The sequence below is a fragment of the Montipora foliosa genome, chromosome 12, assembly GCF_036669935.1.
Source record: "Montipora foliosa isolate CH-2021 chromosome 12, ASM3666993v2, whole genome shotgun sequence".
Taxonomy (NCBI): Eukaryota; Metazoa; Cnidaria; class Anthozoa; order Scleractinia; family Acroporidae; genus Montipora; species Montipora foliosa.
Window position 1 is genome coordinate 4333829 of NC_090880.1, and position 17424 is coordinate 4351252.

Here is a 17424-nt window from a genome sequence, read left to right on the forward strand (position 1 = left end):
AAATGACCATGTCTTTCTCTCATTCTACTCAGCGAAAATTTGCAAAATGAAATACAAAAGCTATAAAAAACGTTCATTAGCTTAAATAACGACGACAACATCGAGAACGAGAACTTCACAAAGCAAATTTTTCAATGATTAAAAACAGTGGTTTTGCAATCCCCGGAAGCGCCATTTCTTTGCCAAAATCTTTCTTTTGTGGTTAAGTCAAAAACGTGAGTACCCGACAATAAATTTTCAAAATTTTCCAAACATCCACACCGTCCCTACCAAGTTTATTCCTGGGAAATTGTTACAAACTTTCCACACCGAATGACTTGGAATAAACCCAAGTGATCGGAATTAACGCGTAGTTATATCTTTTGACGACGTTTCCGTAGCAAAGTTAAAGTCAAAGTCAAAGTCAAAGTCAAACGTTGGACTAAAGGAAAGCAAGTATACCCAGTTGATCTACAGTACACACCTGCTTAAATACACTGACTGGAACTGGTATCGCGCCGCAAGCTGATAGATAATCCGCCCATACAAACGGCTTGGAAGAGTCATAAGGAACTACAAAAACAACCCCCAACCCAAAAAAACATAAATAAACAAAAAAACTCAACAACAAGCGCCAAAATATTCGGTTGAACGAGGAAGCGACGGAGCTCTGCGATTCGGAGAGTCCGTGGCCCAGCCGTTGGGATGCTGAATTCTGCAATCAAATCCTGCTCTGGTCACAAATTGGGCGACAAGCGTATTTTTTTTTCAGAACGCCACACGCCAAATGATTAGCTTTCAGCTGGTTATTCTAGGGCACATCTCGAGGGGTTATCAGGTCTAAAAATAGACTTTAAAATTGTTACCGCTCAGTTAGTAAAACATATATCTTCAGTAATTAGCTTCGTATACTGTTTCTACTCTCTGAAAATACCGAGCCCTGCAACAAATTGAATGTTAATTGTGTTCCACTCCAGTATGAATGCGAAATGTAGCATGCCTCTTTCCAGTCAATGTTGTTGTATTAATTCGATTACTTTCTTTCAGCACACAGTCCACCAAGCTTCAAGTTCTATGTTTCACAGTGTACGAGTATAACTGGGGTTTTAATTTATTTCAGTACCATGTTCCTGGGCTACTCACCATCCTCTCCTTTCATGAGGTCCGTTGCGTTCAAAGATGCCTTTTTAAATTTCAGCTTGTTTTTCAGCCGTTTTCTTTTGACTTTATAAGGAACTCGGCGAGCTCCTAGCAATTCTTCGCTGTCTCCTTGAGTGTGCGATGATTCCTGAAACGAAAAGAAATAACGGTGGATATTTTTGTAAGACCACCCGTAGATTCAGGGAATAGGCCATTTCCGAGTTCATGTTCGCCGCTTCTTCAAAGCGAGTCTAAGTGCGAAGTTTTTCTTATGAAAATTAGTTTTCATTCATATGCAAAGTAGAACTAATTACCATCACAAAAACTTCGAACTTAGACTCGCTTTGAAGAGGAGGAAGACATAAACTCGGAAATGGCCTATTGGCCTCGCAAAGTTTTCGCCGGTTTCGCTTACGTTAAGTCTTGTCACACAAAGGGTACTGTTAAATCCACCTATTGTTCGACCCCAGTCCTTCTTTGGTGATTTTAATGGCAGCAAAGACTCTTTTGCCAACGGTAACTCGAAGATTAGAGGCGGGGAAATGGGAAAAGCTTGGCAACACAATCCCATATTACCACTATCAAAAATACCATAATACTCTTTGTTTGTCCCTCCAAAATTTTGCATAAGCATTGCTTTTATTTTCTCTTGGGACCTACAATGGTCCCAAGAGAAATTGGAAACAATGCGTATGTTAAAATTCATTACAATATGAAAGTCAATTATAAATGATTGCATTTCTCCTGTTTTACCAACAGATACAATTATGAATTGTCAAAGGCTATCATGACTACCATCAATGATCAGCAACCGTAATTCACTTTGAAAATGATTAATTTTTCTCAAGAGTCAATGATAAATTTTGATTTTGCACCTGACACTTGGTGATGGTAGTTTGGTCAGCTGTCTCTTCAATAAGTGGACGGGTAGGCCTGGCACTAGAAGTTAACCCGTGTAAATTAAGCGTCAAAATCGTCGACTGTCAAAAGAATGTTAAGTGGCTAAAAATTGAAAAAAAAAAAAAGGATAAAACTATTGTGGTTTTCTCTTATCCGTCCATTCAAGACCTTTCTTTGGTCCGCTCACCTTCCTACCTGAAGGAACCTGCTAGTTGGACATCCCACCTAAATCGTCGACAAGGAAACGGTGCAACTGCTTCACAATCTATAATACTTCACCCACACTTACCTGATTATTTAAATCACCACCTTTAGGCGAGAGAGCAGGCTTCTTTCCTTTGTCCTTCCTCTTCCTTTTCACAATCTTGCCGTCAACTGTCTTAGTATGCCGCATGTATTCTCTTCCTTTATTTCTTCGCCCAGTGTAGACCCCAACACAAGACAGGCTGCAAAATCTCCCAGAGGCCGAAAAGTCCTGAGGCAAACCGTATTTGCCGCACACCTCGCAACACAGTACACCGCTGTCATCAGGGGATGCGGACGCTGTCACATTGTCTTTGGAAGTCCCTGCTACCAACGACGAAAAAAGGAGTGGAGAAGAAGATAGAAAAATATCGTTGACGCCACTAAAATAGTGAAATAGTGACCTCGTAGCTGAATTAACCAATAAAGTTTGCGCTAAATCAGTCAGGCTGCATGTAAAAAAAAATTCAAGTTGGCGGTTGGTTTCAACTTAGAGTAACCGCGACTGTATCTAGAAGGTACCTAACAGTATTTTCTCTTGGGGTAACGTGTTTACATCTCGGGGCATGTCGTTTTTAAAAGGACGCCGCAAAACGCCACGTGGTTATAAAAGAAAATTGACTGTTCACGTTTAGCCGACTTCATGTTGTCATTTTCAGAATGAATCTTAATCGTAGGTTTGAGTCCATCACCCAAGAGTAACATTTACCCAAATCATATTGGTTTAGTCCCAATCAGCGTCAGAAAAGTGTCTATTTTAAAACCAAGGTTTGCTGGAAAATGAACACTAGAGCGTTTTCACTCACGTGACCAGCAGCCATATTGGATTACTGAAACAAAAGAAAGTATTTGCATAAAAATAAGATCAATTCCCGGAGAATTAGTTTGGTACACCATCATGGCCGCCATTTCTTTCCTTTCTCTTAAGAACGGTGCCTACTATTGTTATTGCGCATACGTCCTGCGCATCTCGAGATACTCGGATTTCCTATCGGCGGTGAGATATTTTTGCACGGTTTAAGACTATGCGGAGAAAGCAGAACTTAGCAAGTGCTCGTGGTATCCAAAAAGAAAATTGGGGATAACCATGCATTTTTCAGAGATAATTAATCTTTAATTTGGCAAAGAACGCGATACATTGCTTTGTATTTTAAAGCTTTTTACTAATATTGTTGATTAATTATATCGAAAAATGCGTGGTTACCCCAATTTTCTTTTTGGATTTCAATAATACTTGTTAAGATCTGCTTTTCCCGAATATTCAGTAAACCGCGCAAAAAGACCTTTGAATAGCCCTTTTCACGGTTAGTTTTTCTCATTTGCATTACAATATAATCTAGCACGTATGTGAGGCAATTTCGGGCTTTTTTGTAGTTTTAACCCGAAATTGCCTCGCATCCACGTTAGATTACATTGTAAAGCAAATAAGGAAGTAGGCACCGTCCTTAAGACCGGGAGATCTGAAGTGGGTACAACATTTGGGCAATTGTTTGTTTTCGCTCAAAACTTGGTTAAAAAAGACAATGACGCTGATGGGGCCGGGACAAACCCGATACCAGATTCGTACTCTAAAGTAACGGACTCTTGGTTTGAAAGAATCAGTCTTTAATTACTTCAATTTAGAGAAAAATGTAGCAGACTTCTCTATGTAAAGTAGCCGACGAAAAGATTCTGTTTCTGTACTTGTGATATGAATAATCGTGATTCCGATGGTTAGCAGCCTTTGTGTGTTTATCCTTAAATGACGCTCTCAATGTAATTTGTCTAACTTTTGTGGCGTTCTTTAAGAGAGGAAGAGAAATAAAGACGGCATATGTCTTTATCGGGAAATATTTCAGAAACGGAAGTCGCTTCCCCTTTAAGTCTGGGTCTACATTATGTTATCAATTCACCGAGGCGCGTGGATAAGGCAGTAGGGAACTTCAAAGCACAAGACGCGCGCGAGTCACGGAAGTTATCCAGACTTTAAACTAAAATTAACGGAGAAATTATTCTTAGTAATATGATGTGTGCCAACTAAATTGAAAAAAAACCCCAGCCCACTTCCGGTTGCCGTTCGCCGCTCAAAAGCGTCTCGTTTTTAAGCTCCGTAATCTTGTTTATGACACAAAAAGTCAAACGCGACTTTTACTTTCTTGTGATCGAGCGCACCTGCTTACACTGGGGACGCCTTCCAACACGCGCACCTGTTGCTATCTCATCTCAAAATAGCTTGAAATTTACATATCCCAAGGAGCTCGTATGGGCATCTATCTTGCTGTGACCTTGCTTCCTATCGTCCGTTCTTGAACTCAGTTTTAATAATCCTTAGCGTAGATCACCTCGCTTAAGTTTTCATACTGGGTCGAAGGGCGTAGTAGTTCGTATGAAAACTGGTTAAGAACAAAATATCATGATAACTGGCGATGAAATACTATGGGTACAAATGCAATTGTTGATAGTAGACGGAGTTATGCGCTCGTGAGAATGACGCTAAGCTAGTTGCATGGCAACGGGCAAAAGAATAACAGGTCTGGAGAATCCGACTTCCCACAGATCATAAGTGCGCTCTCTCTAGCAAATGATAACAAGTTGATTTATCAATAAACATTTACCTCTACTGAGGCTTCCCTGTGCTCTTTTGTTGGTTTCAGTCTCATTTGCTTTGCGATGTTGCGTGGGTGTGCTGCATTCGAGTTCACCATTTTCGGTTTCCACGGTACTTACGATTTCTAGAGTTCCAAACTCAGTAAGCTTAAACTTGAGATTGCTCCCTAAATAAAGCAATGATTGAAAAAGAAATGAAGATTAGTATGAACATGTGCGCGTCCTAATTACACAACCTCGTGGGTGGTCTGACTTTCAATGTTCCCGTTTTTTTTTTTTTTTTCTTTTTTGTTTGGGGGGTGGGGGAGGGTAGGGATCGCAATCTTTGATCTCATAAGGTCAGCAAGCGTTTGCATAACAAGAAGGTTTCGTTCCCTGCGGAGAGAAAGGTTATTGTTCTTGCCATCCAATATGGCCACCATGACGTCATATGCAAACTGCTTAGTTTACACTTGTGTAAAGTAAAGTAAACATAAGTTCGTATAGAGCGGCTTTCAATTGAGTGTCGAAAGTAATTAGATAATTACTTTGGTTTATGATTACTTCACTCAGTGATTGGTTCAAAGTTCTCGCGCCATTTTTTCAACCAATCAGAAGTGAAACCAAAACCAATCGTGGCTCACGCGTGCACATTTTCCCGCGCTTTGTGTCGACTACGTGTAATTACTTTGAGTTTTAATTGGTTTGCCGGATTGTCTCAGTCCTTTCTGATTGGCCAAAGTAATTACCTTGGTTTTGGTTTTACGACACTCAATTGAAACTCGCTCTATGTGTGTGACCAGGAAATGGTTATTGGTGTGCATTGATCTCTTTCAATTAAATAAATATTGCTATCGAATGTTGTCATCTTCTCTCTTTTAAATTTTTGGAATTTATTATTTAGTGAAAGAAAAAACTTTTGAGAAGTTTGGTGGTCAACGTGATTGATCCTCAGCCTCCTAATTAAAAAGCGACTACCATTATTGTGCAATGAAAAGGTTATCGAGACCAGAGGAAATTGGTTTTTTTAAAGAGTGCGTAGACGACCGGAAACAAATGTCGTTGTTTTCAGTCTACGTTTTTCATAACTCGGAAATGGCACGAGTTGGTGACCTTTAGACACGAAAGTGTGCAGCATCTTGTTTAATTTAACACTACCCTGTTCCGTGTTCCCACCGGGAAGATAGTCGGGAAAGCCAATCACGGAAACTGCCAACACGATCCCTTCCTCAAATTAAGGATTATTCCAGCGTTGTCAGTTTACTCCAAATGAGGTATAGACCTCTTTCATAACGGCGGCCAAATAAATTTTTCTTTTGTTTTAATGCTAATAAGCCCTACTAACCTCGCTACGACGAGCAAATTTCAAAAGAATATTTGCTTTCAAACGAAGGCAGTAGGTCTAATTAACATAAATACAAAAGAATGTAAAGTTGGTCGCCATTTATGAAAGTGGTCTATTATCCTCCATTTAGGTTACTCTGTCCCAGGACTTGTGGTAGCAGATAAAAAGCAAAAAAAGTAAAAGCAGCCCCTGAATAGGATTTGAACCCGGAGCACCAACTTTGAAGGAAATGTTTTATCCACTTAACCACTAAAAATCAATTGACTGATAAGTGTGCCGTTTATTTACCCAAAATAATTAGTATAAATGTATAAAATCGTTGCTGAATAATGGTCAAGTCTAAGGCTTGATTTTAAAATGACTAGCTTTCTCTTGAAGTTTGGTAACCGACATTTTTCAATGCGTAAGCTTGCTTCTTAGCGGGTGTTAAAACACGTTTATTGTGTCATTTGAAAGAAAAATTATTGATATTAAAAAAAAATGACATCCTCGCAGTTAGTGATGTGGTAGTCTAGTTGTTAAGTAAAGGGGTTCCCAGCTCCGAGTCCTGTGGGTACAGACATTGGGATTCGGCTTTAAAAAAAATATGTTTATTTCCCATGATCCCTATCAGGCTTTCAGTGTCCAAAATAAACGATAATTCTTCACTTGGAGCAAATTTACGATTAAGGGTAATCCTTCAAACGAGGGAGAAACGTGGCTGAAACTGCGAGCTAAAAACGCTTGGGAGCTGAGCTTAAGTCGACCCAGCTCCCACGGGATTTTTTCTCGCGCAGATTTCCGGATATCTGGGAGCCTGGAACAATTTATCTTCATACTGAAGGGGTCGAGCCTCGTGAAATCGAGACGGTATTTGGTTGAATGAAGCCGCCAGGATCAACTAATGGATTGCTCCCGTGTGAACTTCAAAATTCCTTTCGTTTTCTGGTAAGCACATAGAAACACTAAGAACGAAAGATTTTGCGAATAGGTATGGTCGCAAAGGGAGGGCGCGGTGGCGCTCGACTCCGGATCGAGTGGTCCGGGTTCGAGGCCTGGCCGGGGACATTGCGTTGTGTTCTTGGGCAAGACACTTTACTCTCACGGTGCCTCTCTCCACCCAGGTGTATAATTGGGTACCGGCGAAATGCTGGGGGTAATCCTGCGATGGACTAGCATCCCATCCAGGGGGGAGTATAAATACTCCTAGTCGCTTAATGCTACGGAAACCGGAGATAAGCGCCGGCCTGATGGGCCTCCTGGCTCGTAAGCAGTGACTTTTTTTTATGGTCGCAAAGGCCTTTTTTAACCACGTGATTTCCAAGAAACTTTACCTGGTAATGTGGCAATGCCGTCTTTCCAGTCTAGCGCTCCAAATGGATCTTCGCTATCATCCGAACTCTTCTTCTCAGCATACGGCTTTTTTGCAGCACTGCACACGTTATTGGTGACCGATTCTGAAGAAGAATCAACGCCAACTTCAGTGCTTGATGTTGCAGTATTTTTGACGGCACCAAGTTTAACGCCTGGCAAAGACGCATCTGCTTCTGGGAATGGCATCGATCTTATTACCATATTTTCTGTGTTCAAAGAAGACCAAATAATACATATCTTAGTCAACCGAGATTTAGCTCATCATTTATACAATCGAGTACAGTCACGGGTAGAGTTGCCTAGAAACGTATGTCATACAGATGGAATGTGCAAACAAGAATTATCGCCATTTTGCTCGTGCAGTATGCAAACTAAAGAGCCACGCCTAATTTCGACCTTTTATTCATTAGCTCAAGTGATGGCTAACTGGCAAAATACAGTATAAAGAAATGAGACCTTAAAAATTGAAGTATGGGCCGGTGCGAGTTTTTTAAAGGAGAATTAGTTTATTCAAGTGCGCGTGAATAGACAGCTTGGACTCTCTGAAGTCAATATTATACACTTAATGTATGGTCCCGAGGGAAACAGTTAGTTTTGTTTTCCTGAGAGTCCTGATGTTTCCCTCGACTTCGTCTCAACTCCGTCTCTCCCATGAGTAGGAGCTTCTCTCTGCACCATATCCTTGAGTCAACCTTTGCGCGTATCTTTCTAACCCTTCAGCAAGAGACTGACATTTACACAATTTACATCAATTTGCATACATTGTTTTTGCTATTTTTGTCTTCGTTAGACAATTCCTTTATTTTGATTGGTCATTTAAAACAGTGCGTGCAGAGCCCATGACGTCACGACCGCCATGTTGGAGCCCCTAAACAAAGAAACGGCGGCCATGTTGGAGCCCCGACCAAATCCTAGGGGAATTTAAATCTATTATTATGCAAACGTTTTCTTTTGTTTTCGTTGAAAAACAAAACTGTTGATCACGTGAGTGAAAACCAACAAAAGAAAGCTACAGGCAAAGGTTGACTCATAGGGGTGGTATGGGAGAGGCAGTTAAGCTCCTACTCATGGGCTCTTGACACTGGTAGGGATACATTTGAATTTGATTAGGGGCACGTGACCAAGAATCAACCAATCACAGTGCTCGTTTTGTTGAGTGAAAGTAAATGACACTTCGCTATTTTCACAAATCCCATAATACAGTTCAGTTTGGGGGGTTATTTGCATTAAGACAATGGATATCCAGTTCACTGAAGCATGACACAGTCCCGAGAGTAAATGACTTGTTATGTATTGTTTTTATGCAAAAAAAGCCCCAAAATGTATTGCATTATAGGAATGGGAAAGTAGCGAATGTGTTCTGTCGCGCAATCGAGAGAAAGAACCGCCGGAGAGAGGCTTGGAGAACAGGTCCCGGTTGTTCAAAAGCCGATTAACGCTAATCCCAGATTGAAAATTAACCAAGGAGTTTATTTCTCTACTCCCAAATGCTGTTCAACGCTGATATTTGGCAAAACTTTACATCAGAAGAAGTCAATCTCGAAAAACAAAAATAAGCAAACGAAACTTTCTCCCTAAAGTTGAAAACATGAAACGAACGTTTATGCTAATCCTGGTTTAACTTAATCGGCTTTTGAACAACCGGGCCCAGGGTAAAGGTGACTCCTCTTACTTATCTTCTTTCTCGAGTTGGAGAGTTTTGTGATCTTAAATGATATTAGGGCCACGAAAATAATTTATTCCATGAACAGTTATCCAAATATGAACGATAAAATACCACATCACTACCATTTGATCTTGACAGTTCTGAAGCTTCATTATTCTGGGTTTTTTGCTTCTTCGCAGGGGGGCCATATGCCATTCCAATGAAAGAATTTTTTTGAATTTCACCTGTTGAGATGCTCCCGTATATCCACTGTTGGGAAAAAATATGAAATAAGCGTTAAAAAAGTTTAAGTTTATGTTAGCCTTCATTCCGAAAACCTTTGCAAAAGGAAACAATAATTAGGTAATGAATGGCACATCAAGTACAAATCAAACAATCATTAAAAACAACAACACCCGCAAATAGCTTTAGCTAATAGAGGCGGGTAGGATAGTTCACATCTAATTCCAACTAAGTATGTCGCCAAAAATATACAAGTTAACCAAGTATGGCGCTGAAATTTACAGGTTTATTTCAATATGCTGTGTACAACTTCATGGTATTTGTGGAACGGCGAGGCAAATTTCCCTTTCGTAAACGGTCGTTGCCATTTGAAACGGTCGGTGCCATTTATAACGGTCGACTACACACTTCACTTCAAAGAAACTTAAAAGAAACAGACTAAGAAAAAACATTTACAAAAATTAAGACAAAAAAGGAAAAAAAAAAACAAAAAGAGTCCGAAAATTTCAAGACTCGAACTCGGGTTCTTAGCCCTCACCCTAAACAGAACCCTAATCCGAACCCTAACTCATACGACCAGCGAAACTACTACTCCCAGTAACCGCAATCTTTTGAGTTCTTAGACCTAACGAGTGTAATTCAGAGCTAAAAAATGGCATCGACCGTTTCAAATGGCAACGACCGTTTACGAAAGGGAAATAAGCAACGGCGAGTTATTTTTAGATAATCAGACCTTTCCAGCTAATTACAAGTCTTGCATGAGAAATTTGAATGGCCACACGTGCGAGCAAAATCTTATTTAAGCCCTAAAGTCTAAAAATACCTTGATTTGTAAAGATATTGAAATTGTAGGCTCCCAATTCAGCTTGAAAGAGAGTTTTAGAGGACAAAGACAAAGGAAGGTGGATGCAACATGTTTCTATTGTTTTTGTCCTCTTTGCCTCACTATCATGATGAATATTGATATTTCGAAAATGGCCTATTTTTGGCTCCTGCTTGTTGTGAATACTTAATGTTCGGATGAAGATGTCCGGCTGAATACCAAACAAAATGACTATCTGAATCACACAGATCACGTAAAAATACGGAAACCACGCCACCATGCTCGGCTTGGGTTCTTTGGGCCAAAAATCTTGCTCTAAGTTTTTGCTCACAAAAACAGGTTGTAGAGTGAGGCCGATCTTGTTGCTCAGAAAACGCAGCTATCTGATCATCAAAGGGAAAACTACTATACTAATGCACTGTCATGAACGATTTACTTTTATTTTTATTTATCTGCTTAAACATTTCTAAAAAAAAATTCGATGATAGAAGCTATTAGAAAACAGTCCTAAGAGAAAATACGCGCGCTGATTGGTTAAAAATCGTGTTTCTATAACTGGATGGAGACACAGAACTAGCACGAGCTGTTTTTAGCGATGGCGCGAGCAAAGAGAATTTACATTTTGATAATTAGAGTTAACAAGTTGTTTTCCTTTTTCTCGTCGCGTTGTTTTCTAAACGAAATAGAAAACATGTACTCCGTGTTTCTATCGAGTTATAGACACACTCGTGAAAGTTTGGGAGAACTCGAAAAAGCTGTGGGAACACTTGCCTGCGGCTCGTGTTCCCACAGCATTTCTCGTTCTCCCAAACTTTCGGTCGTGTTTCTATAACTCGATAGAAACACGGAGTACATGTTTTCTATTTCGTTTAGAAAACAACGCGACGAGAAAAAAGGAAAACAACTTGTTAACTCTAATTATCAAAATGTAAATTCTCTTTGCTCGCGCCATCGCTAACAACAGCTCGTGCTACTTCTGGTCATGTTTTCTATTTCTTAAATAAAAGATGGAGCTTCTTTTTGTAGAGGATAGAACACAGACAGCATAGGCACGACGTGCGTGGCTTTAAAGGAACACTGTCTTGCGATGACATGCGCAGTATTTCTCACACGCAGAGATATTAACATTTTAATTTTTTTTGCTTTTTCTACTTAAGTCTAGACTTAATACGGTTTCCGAAAAGCAATAAATCCATATTTATCTATTATCGATGATTTCGAGTCCAATAAATAAAAGCGAACACAAATATCATGTCATGTTTGTTCACTGCCAGGTGTGACCGGAAAGTATACACTGTCGGCCGTACAAGCGCTCATCACGGAAACATTTTTTCCTCTACGATATACCAAACATATTATCACGTTAACATGCCATTTCAAAAGAGACGACTTTGAAGTCGAAAGACGGTAAGACTGAGTAGAAAAAATTCAAAAGCGGTGTTTTTACTCACCGCTTGCGGTTGTATAATTTGTGCAACAAATAAACACAACCAGTGCAATAGACCAGTTTCGTATTCTAACGGTTGGACTGGATCTAGCATGAAATGGAGGCTAATGCGGGCAAATCAATATTAGCCCGCATTAGCCTCCATTCCATGCAAGATCCAGTCCAGCCGTGAGAATTCGAAAATGGTCTATTCCGCTCATTTAAATGCAAGTTTTTCTTCAAAATATTCAAATAGACATTTTGGACCGAAGACAGTAAACGTTAATCAACAAACGATGACGTGGTGGTCTCTGCTCGATATGAGCCACGAAGATGGACTTCCATCCTTGTTAATAGTGAAACGGCTTACACTTCGATTACACCATGCGTCGAATTTCTCATGAATTCACGCCTTCAAGAGTTTCTTTTCATTCATGCTGTATTGGTATTTCCACAGTTCTGCTTTGTTTTCTTGAGGGGATTGAATCACTATTTGTGAGCCGAGTGTTTAAAATTCGACATGTGATGGCGGCCTCCATATTGTCTGCACCTTTCCTGGCGCATGCGCAACCGTGACAGTGCCACGTTGAATAATAGTCATAAAACAGTTTGTAATGAATGAATGAATGGATGAATGAATTCACTACTTGCACAATCCCATAATACACCTCTATTACTCCCCAAAACTTTTGCATAACCATTTTGCATAACCATTTTGCATAACCAATTTCTCCTGGGACATGAAAATGTCCCAACAGAAGTCGAAAACAATGCCTATGCAGATTTTTGTGGGGGGTGGGGGGGGGGGTAAAAGAGGTGTATTATGGGATTTGTGCAAGTAGTGAATGAATGAATGAATAATGAACGAACGAATAAATGAACAAATAAATGGATATATCTGAAGGTTGAACTAATCAATAAGACATAACGTTTTCAGAAGACATAACTTTTTGTTTTAACAAAATAATTTGTTTGATAAAAGTTAAATTTTAAATTTTTGCCAGGAACATTACTTTGCCTTAAGCAAATAATAATAATAATAATAATAATAATAATAATAATAATAATAACAATAACAATAACAATAACAATAATAATAACAATAACAATAATAATAATAATAATAATGATAATAAATAATAATAATAAATTACAGTGAGCCCTAATCATTTCGAAATGTTTAGCTACCATTCGGATGTAGTGTGCCTTCCTGTCTATGCAACCAGTGACTTAAACTTAAAGTGCTCATTATGATCAACTTTTTATTCCTTGAATTTTTAGGTTTATCACATAGAATTCCAGGAAAGATTAAAAACGCCTTTTACCGTTTGGAAATATCTGCATTGGAGTAGGAGATATTTAGTTTGAAAAATGTGTGGGTGTATTTACAGGGCTGCAATAAAAAACGCTAAACACTGTTTCTTTTTTGTCAGGAAACTGCATACTTTAATCGTAAAATTCTGGCAATAGCGGAGTCACGAGAGACGACGGTTTTACGAATATCAATTTTCAGTTGACATTTTGCTATGATGAATAAAGTGATTTGTTATATGATGTACAAGTTTACAGATGACGAAAAACAACGCAAATATTTATAAAATGCTCGAACGAGCCGAGGCGAAATGATTGCAGTTTTATGCAATCATTAATCTTGTAAGCGATATTTCCAACATGTCAACTTGTCTTGTCTTGTCTCGTCTTGTCTAGATTGGTGCTTCGACTTTTTATATGACGTTTTTCAACATAATTGGCTCATCAAAAAGTGGCCTCGATTGGTAAATTGCGATTAAAGCTAAAGTCGTTGTTACAATGTGAAATGTTTCGTGCAACTTGTCTCGCAACGATTTTGGCCGTTGCAGGGCACGTTACACTGTGAAATGTTTCGTGCAACTTGTCCCGCCGCAATGTCGGCAAAACATTGCGAGACAAGTTGCATGAAACATTTCACAGTGTAACAGCGCTTTAACAAATTTCCTGTGTCGTTGCGTGAGTTTTTCCAATTTCATGACCTCTTTGAGGTATCGCGTTTTCTTACCTGTTATGGAAGACGTGTTTTTTATAAGAACCGTATTAAAAGGACATTTATTTTATTTCAAACCACATTTCCTTTTTTAAACCGCAGCGAAAGGTCAAAGCCAAAGAATGGACTAACTACATTTTATTTTTAAACTCGCAAACATTAATTTTCCGTATTTTCTCTTGAATTTTTCATCTTTCGTATTTTCATCGACGATTAACGGTGATGTGATTATGAAAAGCGTAAAGGAAATGTTCTGTTGTCTTAAATCCATAAAAAGATGAACTTGACACACCTTAGGAAATATCTTTAGCAAGCAAAAATAAAGCTTCCTCAGTTCCGAGAATGTTATGAGATTACCGTTCTAAAACTATGCCTATATCGCCGTCTAGTTCTTCCTCTTCGATATTTTTAACGATTGCAAACATTTTGGACGACGACAAATGGTTCAACTTGTCCCACTAATCAAAATGTCGGTTTTGCGGATCCAAGAGAAGCATTTGTTTATGTTTTATATTCCCCCGCTACGTAAAACAAAACTCTTTTTCATCAAGGGTCGGGTTTCTCGGGAGAAGGAGGCGTCTACTGTTTTACAAAACAAAAAAAGAGTACTTGAAATTATTACAGATGACGTAGATTTCGGACTTTGAAACAAATTGCAGATCGGATTGATTACAAGTTGAAGAAAAATCTTCGGCGACATGGAAGCCAAGAAACTTGACGTCCACGACCTCGGAAAGCCGAGGTCGAGCGAATTTGTCAAATAAACACGTCATCTGAAATAGAAATGAGTTGTCTCTTGACTTGTGTAAGACAAGTCTAAAAATTTTGCAGTTTCGGATTTGTCGAGATAGATGCCGAAAACTACAGAGAAAGATCGACTAGGAAAGCGATCGTCTTAATGCTTAAAGAATGTTTGCGAAAGAAAAAAATGAAACACGAAGCAAACAAAGTATGGCTAAATGGTATTGTTGTGTTATGAAATCAATTCATAAATTACTAACTTGCTAAGGGCTATTTTCGGAGCACACTGAGTTTAGGAAATTCATATGATATTGGTAAAAATAATTCGGTCTATCATTTCTTCAAACCAAAAGCATAAAATCGTTTTTCATTTTAGCGCAAAACATCGCATTGAATGACTACGAGAGTATTCTAACGCAATAGAGTCTCTTTTTTAATGTCTCGGTTCCACGCTTGAAGTGTTTCAGTGTCTGAATATTCAATCACCTTTAGGTTCAGGCAGTTTCGATTTCGAAAAACGAACTTCTATCTATTTGATTTTTCGTTTTTGGGACAGATGTTATAATGATGTAAAAATGCTTGAGATGTCGCTCATTTTCGCTCGAAAGCAAGTCGTTCCGCGAAGAATCTAAAGGATAAAAAATCGAAATGGTTGCGTTGCAGCGCGTGAAATACTTGACCTCGTTCCCATGTGCAGTCTTCCTAGCCTTCTCTGTTGCTTCGCTTCCTTTGTGCTGTGTTTTATCTTCTTCGGACATGACACTGGAATCTTCTCCTTGAAACATCATCTAAAATAGAGCAATTCACGGCAAATGAATAAGGAAATTGCTCTCCTCATTGCCAAAGAAACAAACTCACAAAAACGAAAACCCTCGGTGAAAACTGAACTGCCGGTCAATCTATAAACGCGTGCTAATATAGAAAACAAGACCCATTTTTCAGTTTAACCGAAAGGAATCGAACCCCGAGATTCGACTCAGCGAAACGGCAGGAAAATTTGACGCCGCTGAGCGTTCATCAAGAGTTTTAGTCAATTATGAGAAAACTAACAACAAAAAAGAAAATACGACATCAGTTTACCGTTGTGCATGAAGGCGAAGGGCCAACCGCTCCGAAATGCAAAAAAATTGTTCATCCGATACGTGAGATGTGTCAATCATTACTCGCGAACAAAAACACACGTGATTAGAGCCATTGTTATGCAAGACGCATGGAATCTTTCGCTGGAGTGATTATTTGAATAATGCTTATATTTAAAACATAACAAAAATGTCGCAATGTTGCTACTTAGTAGTTAACCTTAGATCCTTTCGAGGAGAAGGCAATTGCGATCATATTTGTGGCACACTGAGTTTGTTGACATTCTCCGGAACGTCGACCCGAAATTTAATATAGCCTACGGTAATTCAGATTAAAACAAACCGCAAAGAAGTAATTTGCAACATTAGGCAATGGATGACTTATTATTAAGATCTGCTTATTTTTGGTTTCCTTCATAAACGTTTACTGCCTATTTTCAAACTCGATTCTTAAGAGGTTTCCGAAGTCTTTAATATACGAAAGGCTCCAGATAGCATTTATTACGCGAACCGTCTTTTTGGCTCAAGTTAGCATTGCAAAAAAGAAGCATTTTTAAATGCTATAAAAAATGCTCCGTTTTCTGTGAACAAGAAATTAGGATCGATGCAAGCTCACATTCTTAATCGTTAATAAAAATGGTCTACGTCAAGTTACCATTGAAATTTAAAAGCAAAAATGACTTCCCGCAGGAAATCCTTACCGCTGGCATATTAGGACAAAAAAATTCGTTTTTGAAAGATATAAGTCTTTTAAGTTTAAAGGAGTGTAACTGATTGGGTAGAAGATAGTGTGATAGTGTGATTACCCTGAGTGCTAACTGAAAAAGTTCGTTAACTGCAAATACGCCTTGTTTTACGTTGCCTCAGGAAAAAGAAATTAAAAAATAAAAAAGTAAATAAACACACCTTCAGTGTTGAGTTAAACTTTGTAAAAAAAAGTGACTTCATTTTTTTCAAAGCTGACAATTGAAGGAGGAAAAACACTTCGGCTGAAAAACAACAATGCACGAGGATTTTTTGTGACACGTTGGCTCGCTGATTGATAAATAACAGAACTGTAGCTGATTCTACACCAAGGAACGTTTCAGTTAAATCCGTGTTTATCAGCTGTTAAAATATCGTTAATTTTAGCAGATATAACGTTTAGTGTACAGCACTCAGTTGTATAATTTCTTGCCTAAGGAATCGTAATAAAGAATTGGTTTTCCAAGGAAACTGTAATCGTAGCAAAGAATGCTGTTAGTTTAAACGGTCGGGTCTTTTACTGGAAAGTCATAAATTTACAACTGCCACTGGGTTTGAGACGCCAGATGAATTTTTTACACACTAGGAGTTAACTCGGCTAAGGTATAAACGTTTTCCCTTTGATATTACTTTCCATGCCAGAGAGTGATTTTGTTCGCTGACCTGCAAAGAGTCGGGCGGCCACTTTAAATTTGGATGCGAAAATTAAATATGAAAAACTGGTTGCCAATTTCATGCAATAGTGTTTCATTAAAGTTTAGAAAAGTTAGAAGACATGCTGTTTTATTGGGAAACTCTAACAGTTAGTTGTCCTGAAACGACTGTACTTCTTGTATAAGATTTATCGGACAAAATGCATTGAAATCTGAAAAACATCAGCTCGGGTTTGTCAGTGAAACATCGTTCATTCAAGCGGTAAAACTACCAAGTTTTGTAATATTCATTCTGCAAGTCAACTTGAACGGATATTATCACGAATTCTTCGCTTTAAATTTTTGTGTTTAAGGACCGGAAATGCTGCCCAAATATTTGATTCATTGACGACATAAAAGGCTGGAAAACTGAAATTAATTACAATAGCAGCATTCCAGGGAATATTATTTTAATCCGCTTGGTTTTTGTATATTTATATTGGCACAAGCCTTTCCCAATACACCACTGCTAATCTTTATTGGTCA

General features: G+C 38.7%; 1 protein-coding gene across 2 annotated transcripts in view; it reads right to left on the bottom strand.

Annotated features, from left to right (window-relative positions):
- The window catches only part of LOC137979297 (lethal(3)malignant brain tumor-like protein 4), a 30055-nt gene extending 14445 nt beyond the window's left edge, over positions 1-15610 (bottom strand). The window contains exons 1-8 of one of the 2 annotated variants that reach the window (XM_068826537.1): positions 15504-15610; positions 15104-15211; positions 9314-9440; positions 7486-7731; positions 4857-5015; positions 2309-2589; positions 1123-1267; positions 464-552 (exon numbers count right to left, since the gene is read on the bottom strand). In XM_068826537.1, coding sequence (XP_068682638.1) covers positions 464-552; positions 1123-1267; positions 2309-2589; positions 4857-5015; positions 7486-7731; positions 9314-9440; positions 15104-15211 — 1155 coding nt within the window. In that variant the 5' untranslated portion in view covers positions 15504-15610. The remainder of the gene's footprint in view (positions 1-463; positions 553-1122; positions 1268-2308; positions 2590-4856; positions 5016-7485; positions 7732-9313; positions 9441-15103; positions 15212-15503) is intronic. The other variant, XM_068826538.1, reaches the window with a different exon arrangement.
- Between the last annotated feature and the right edge of the window lie 1814 nt (positions 15611-17424).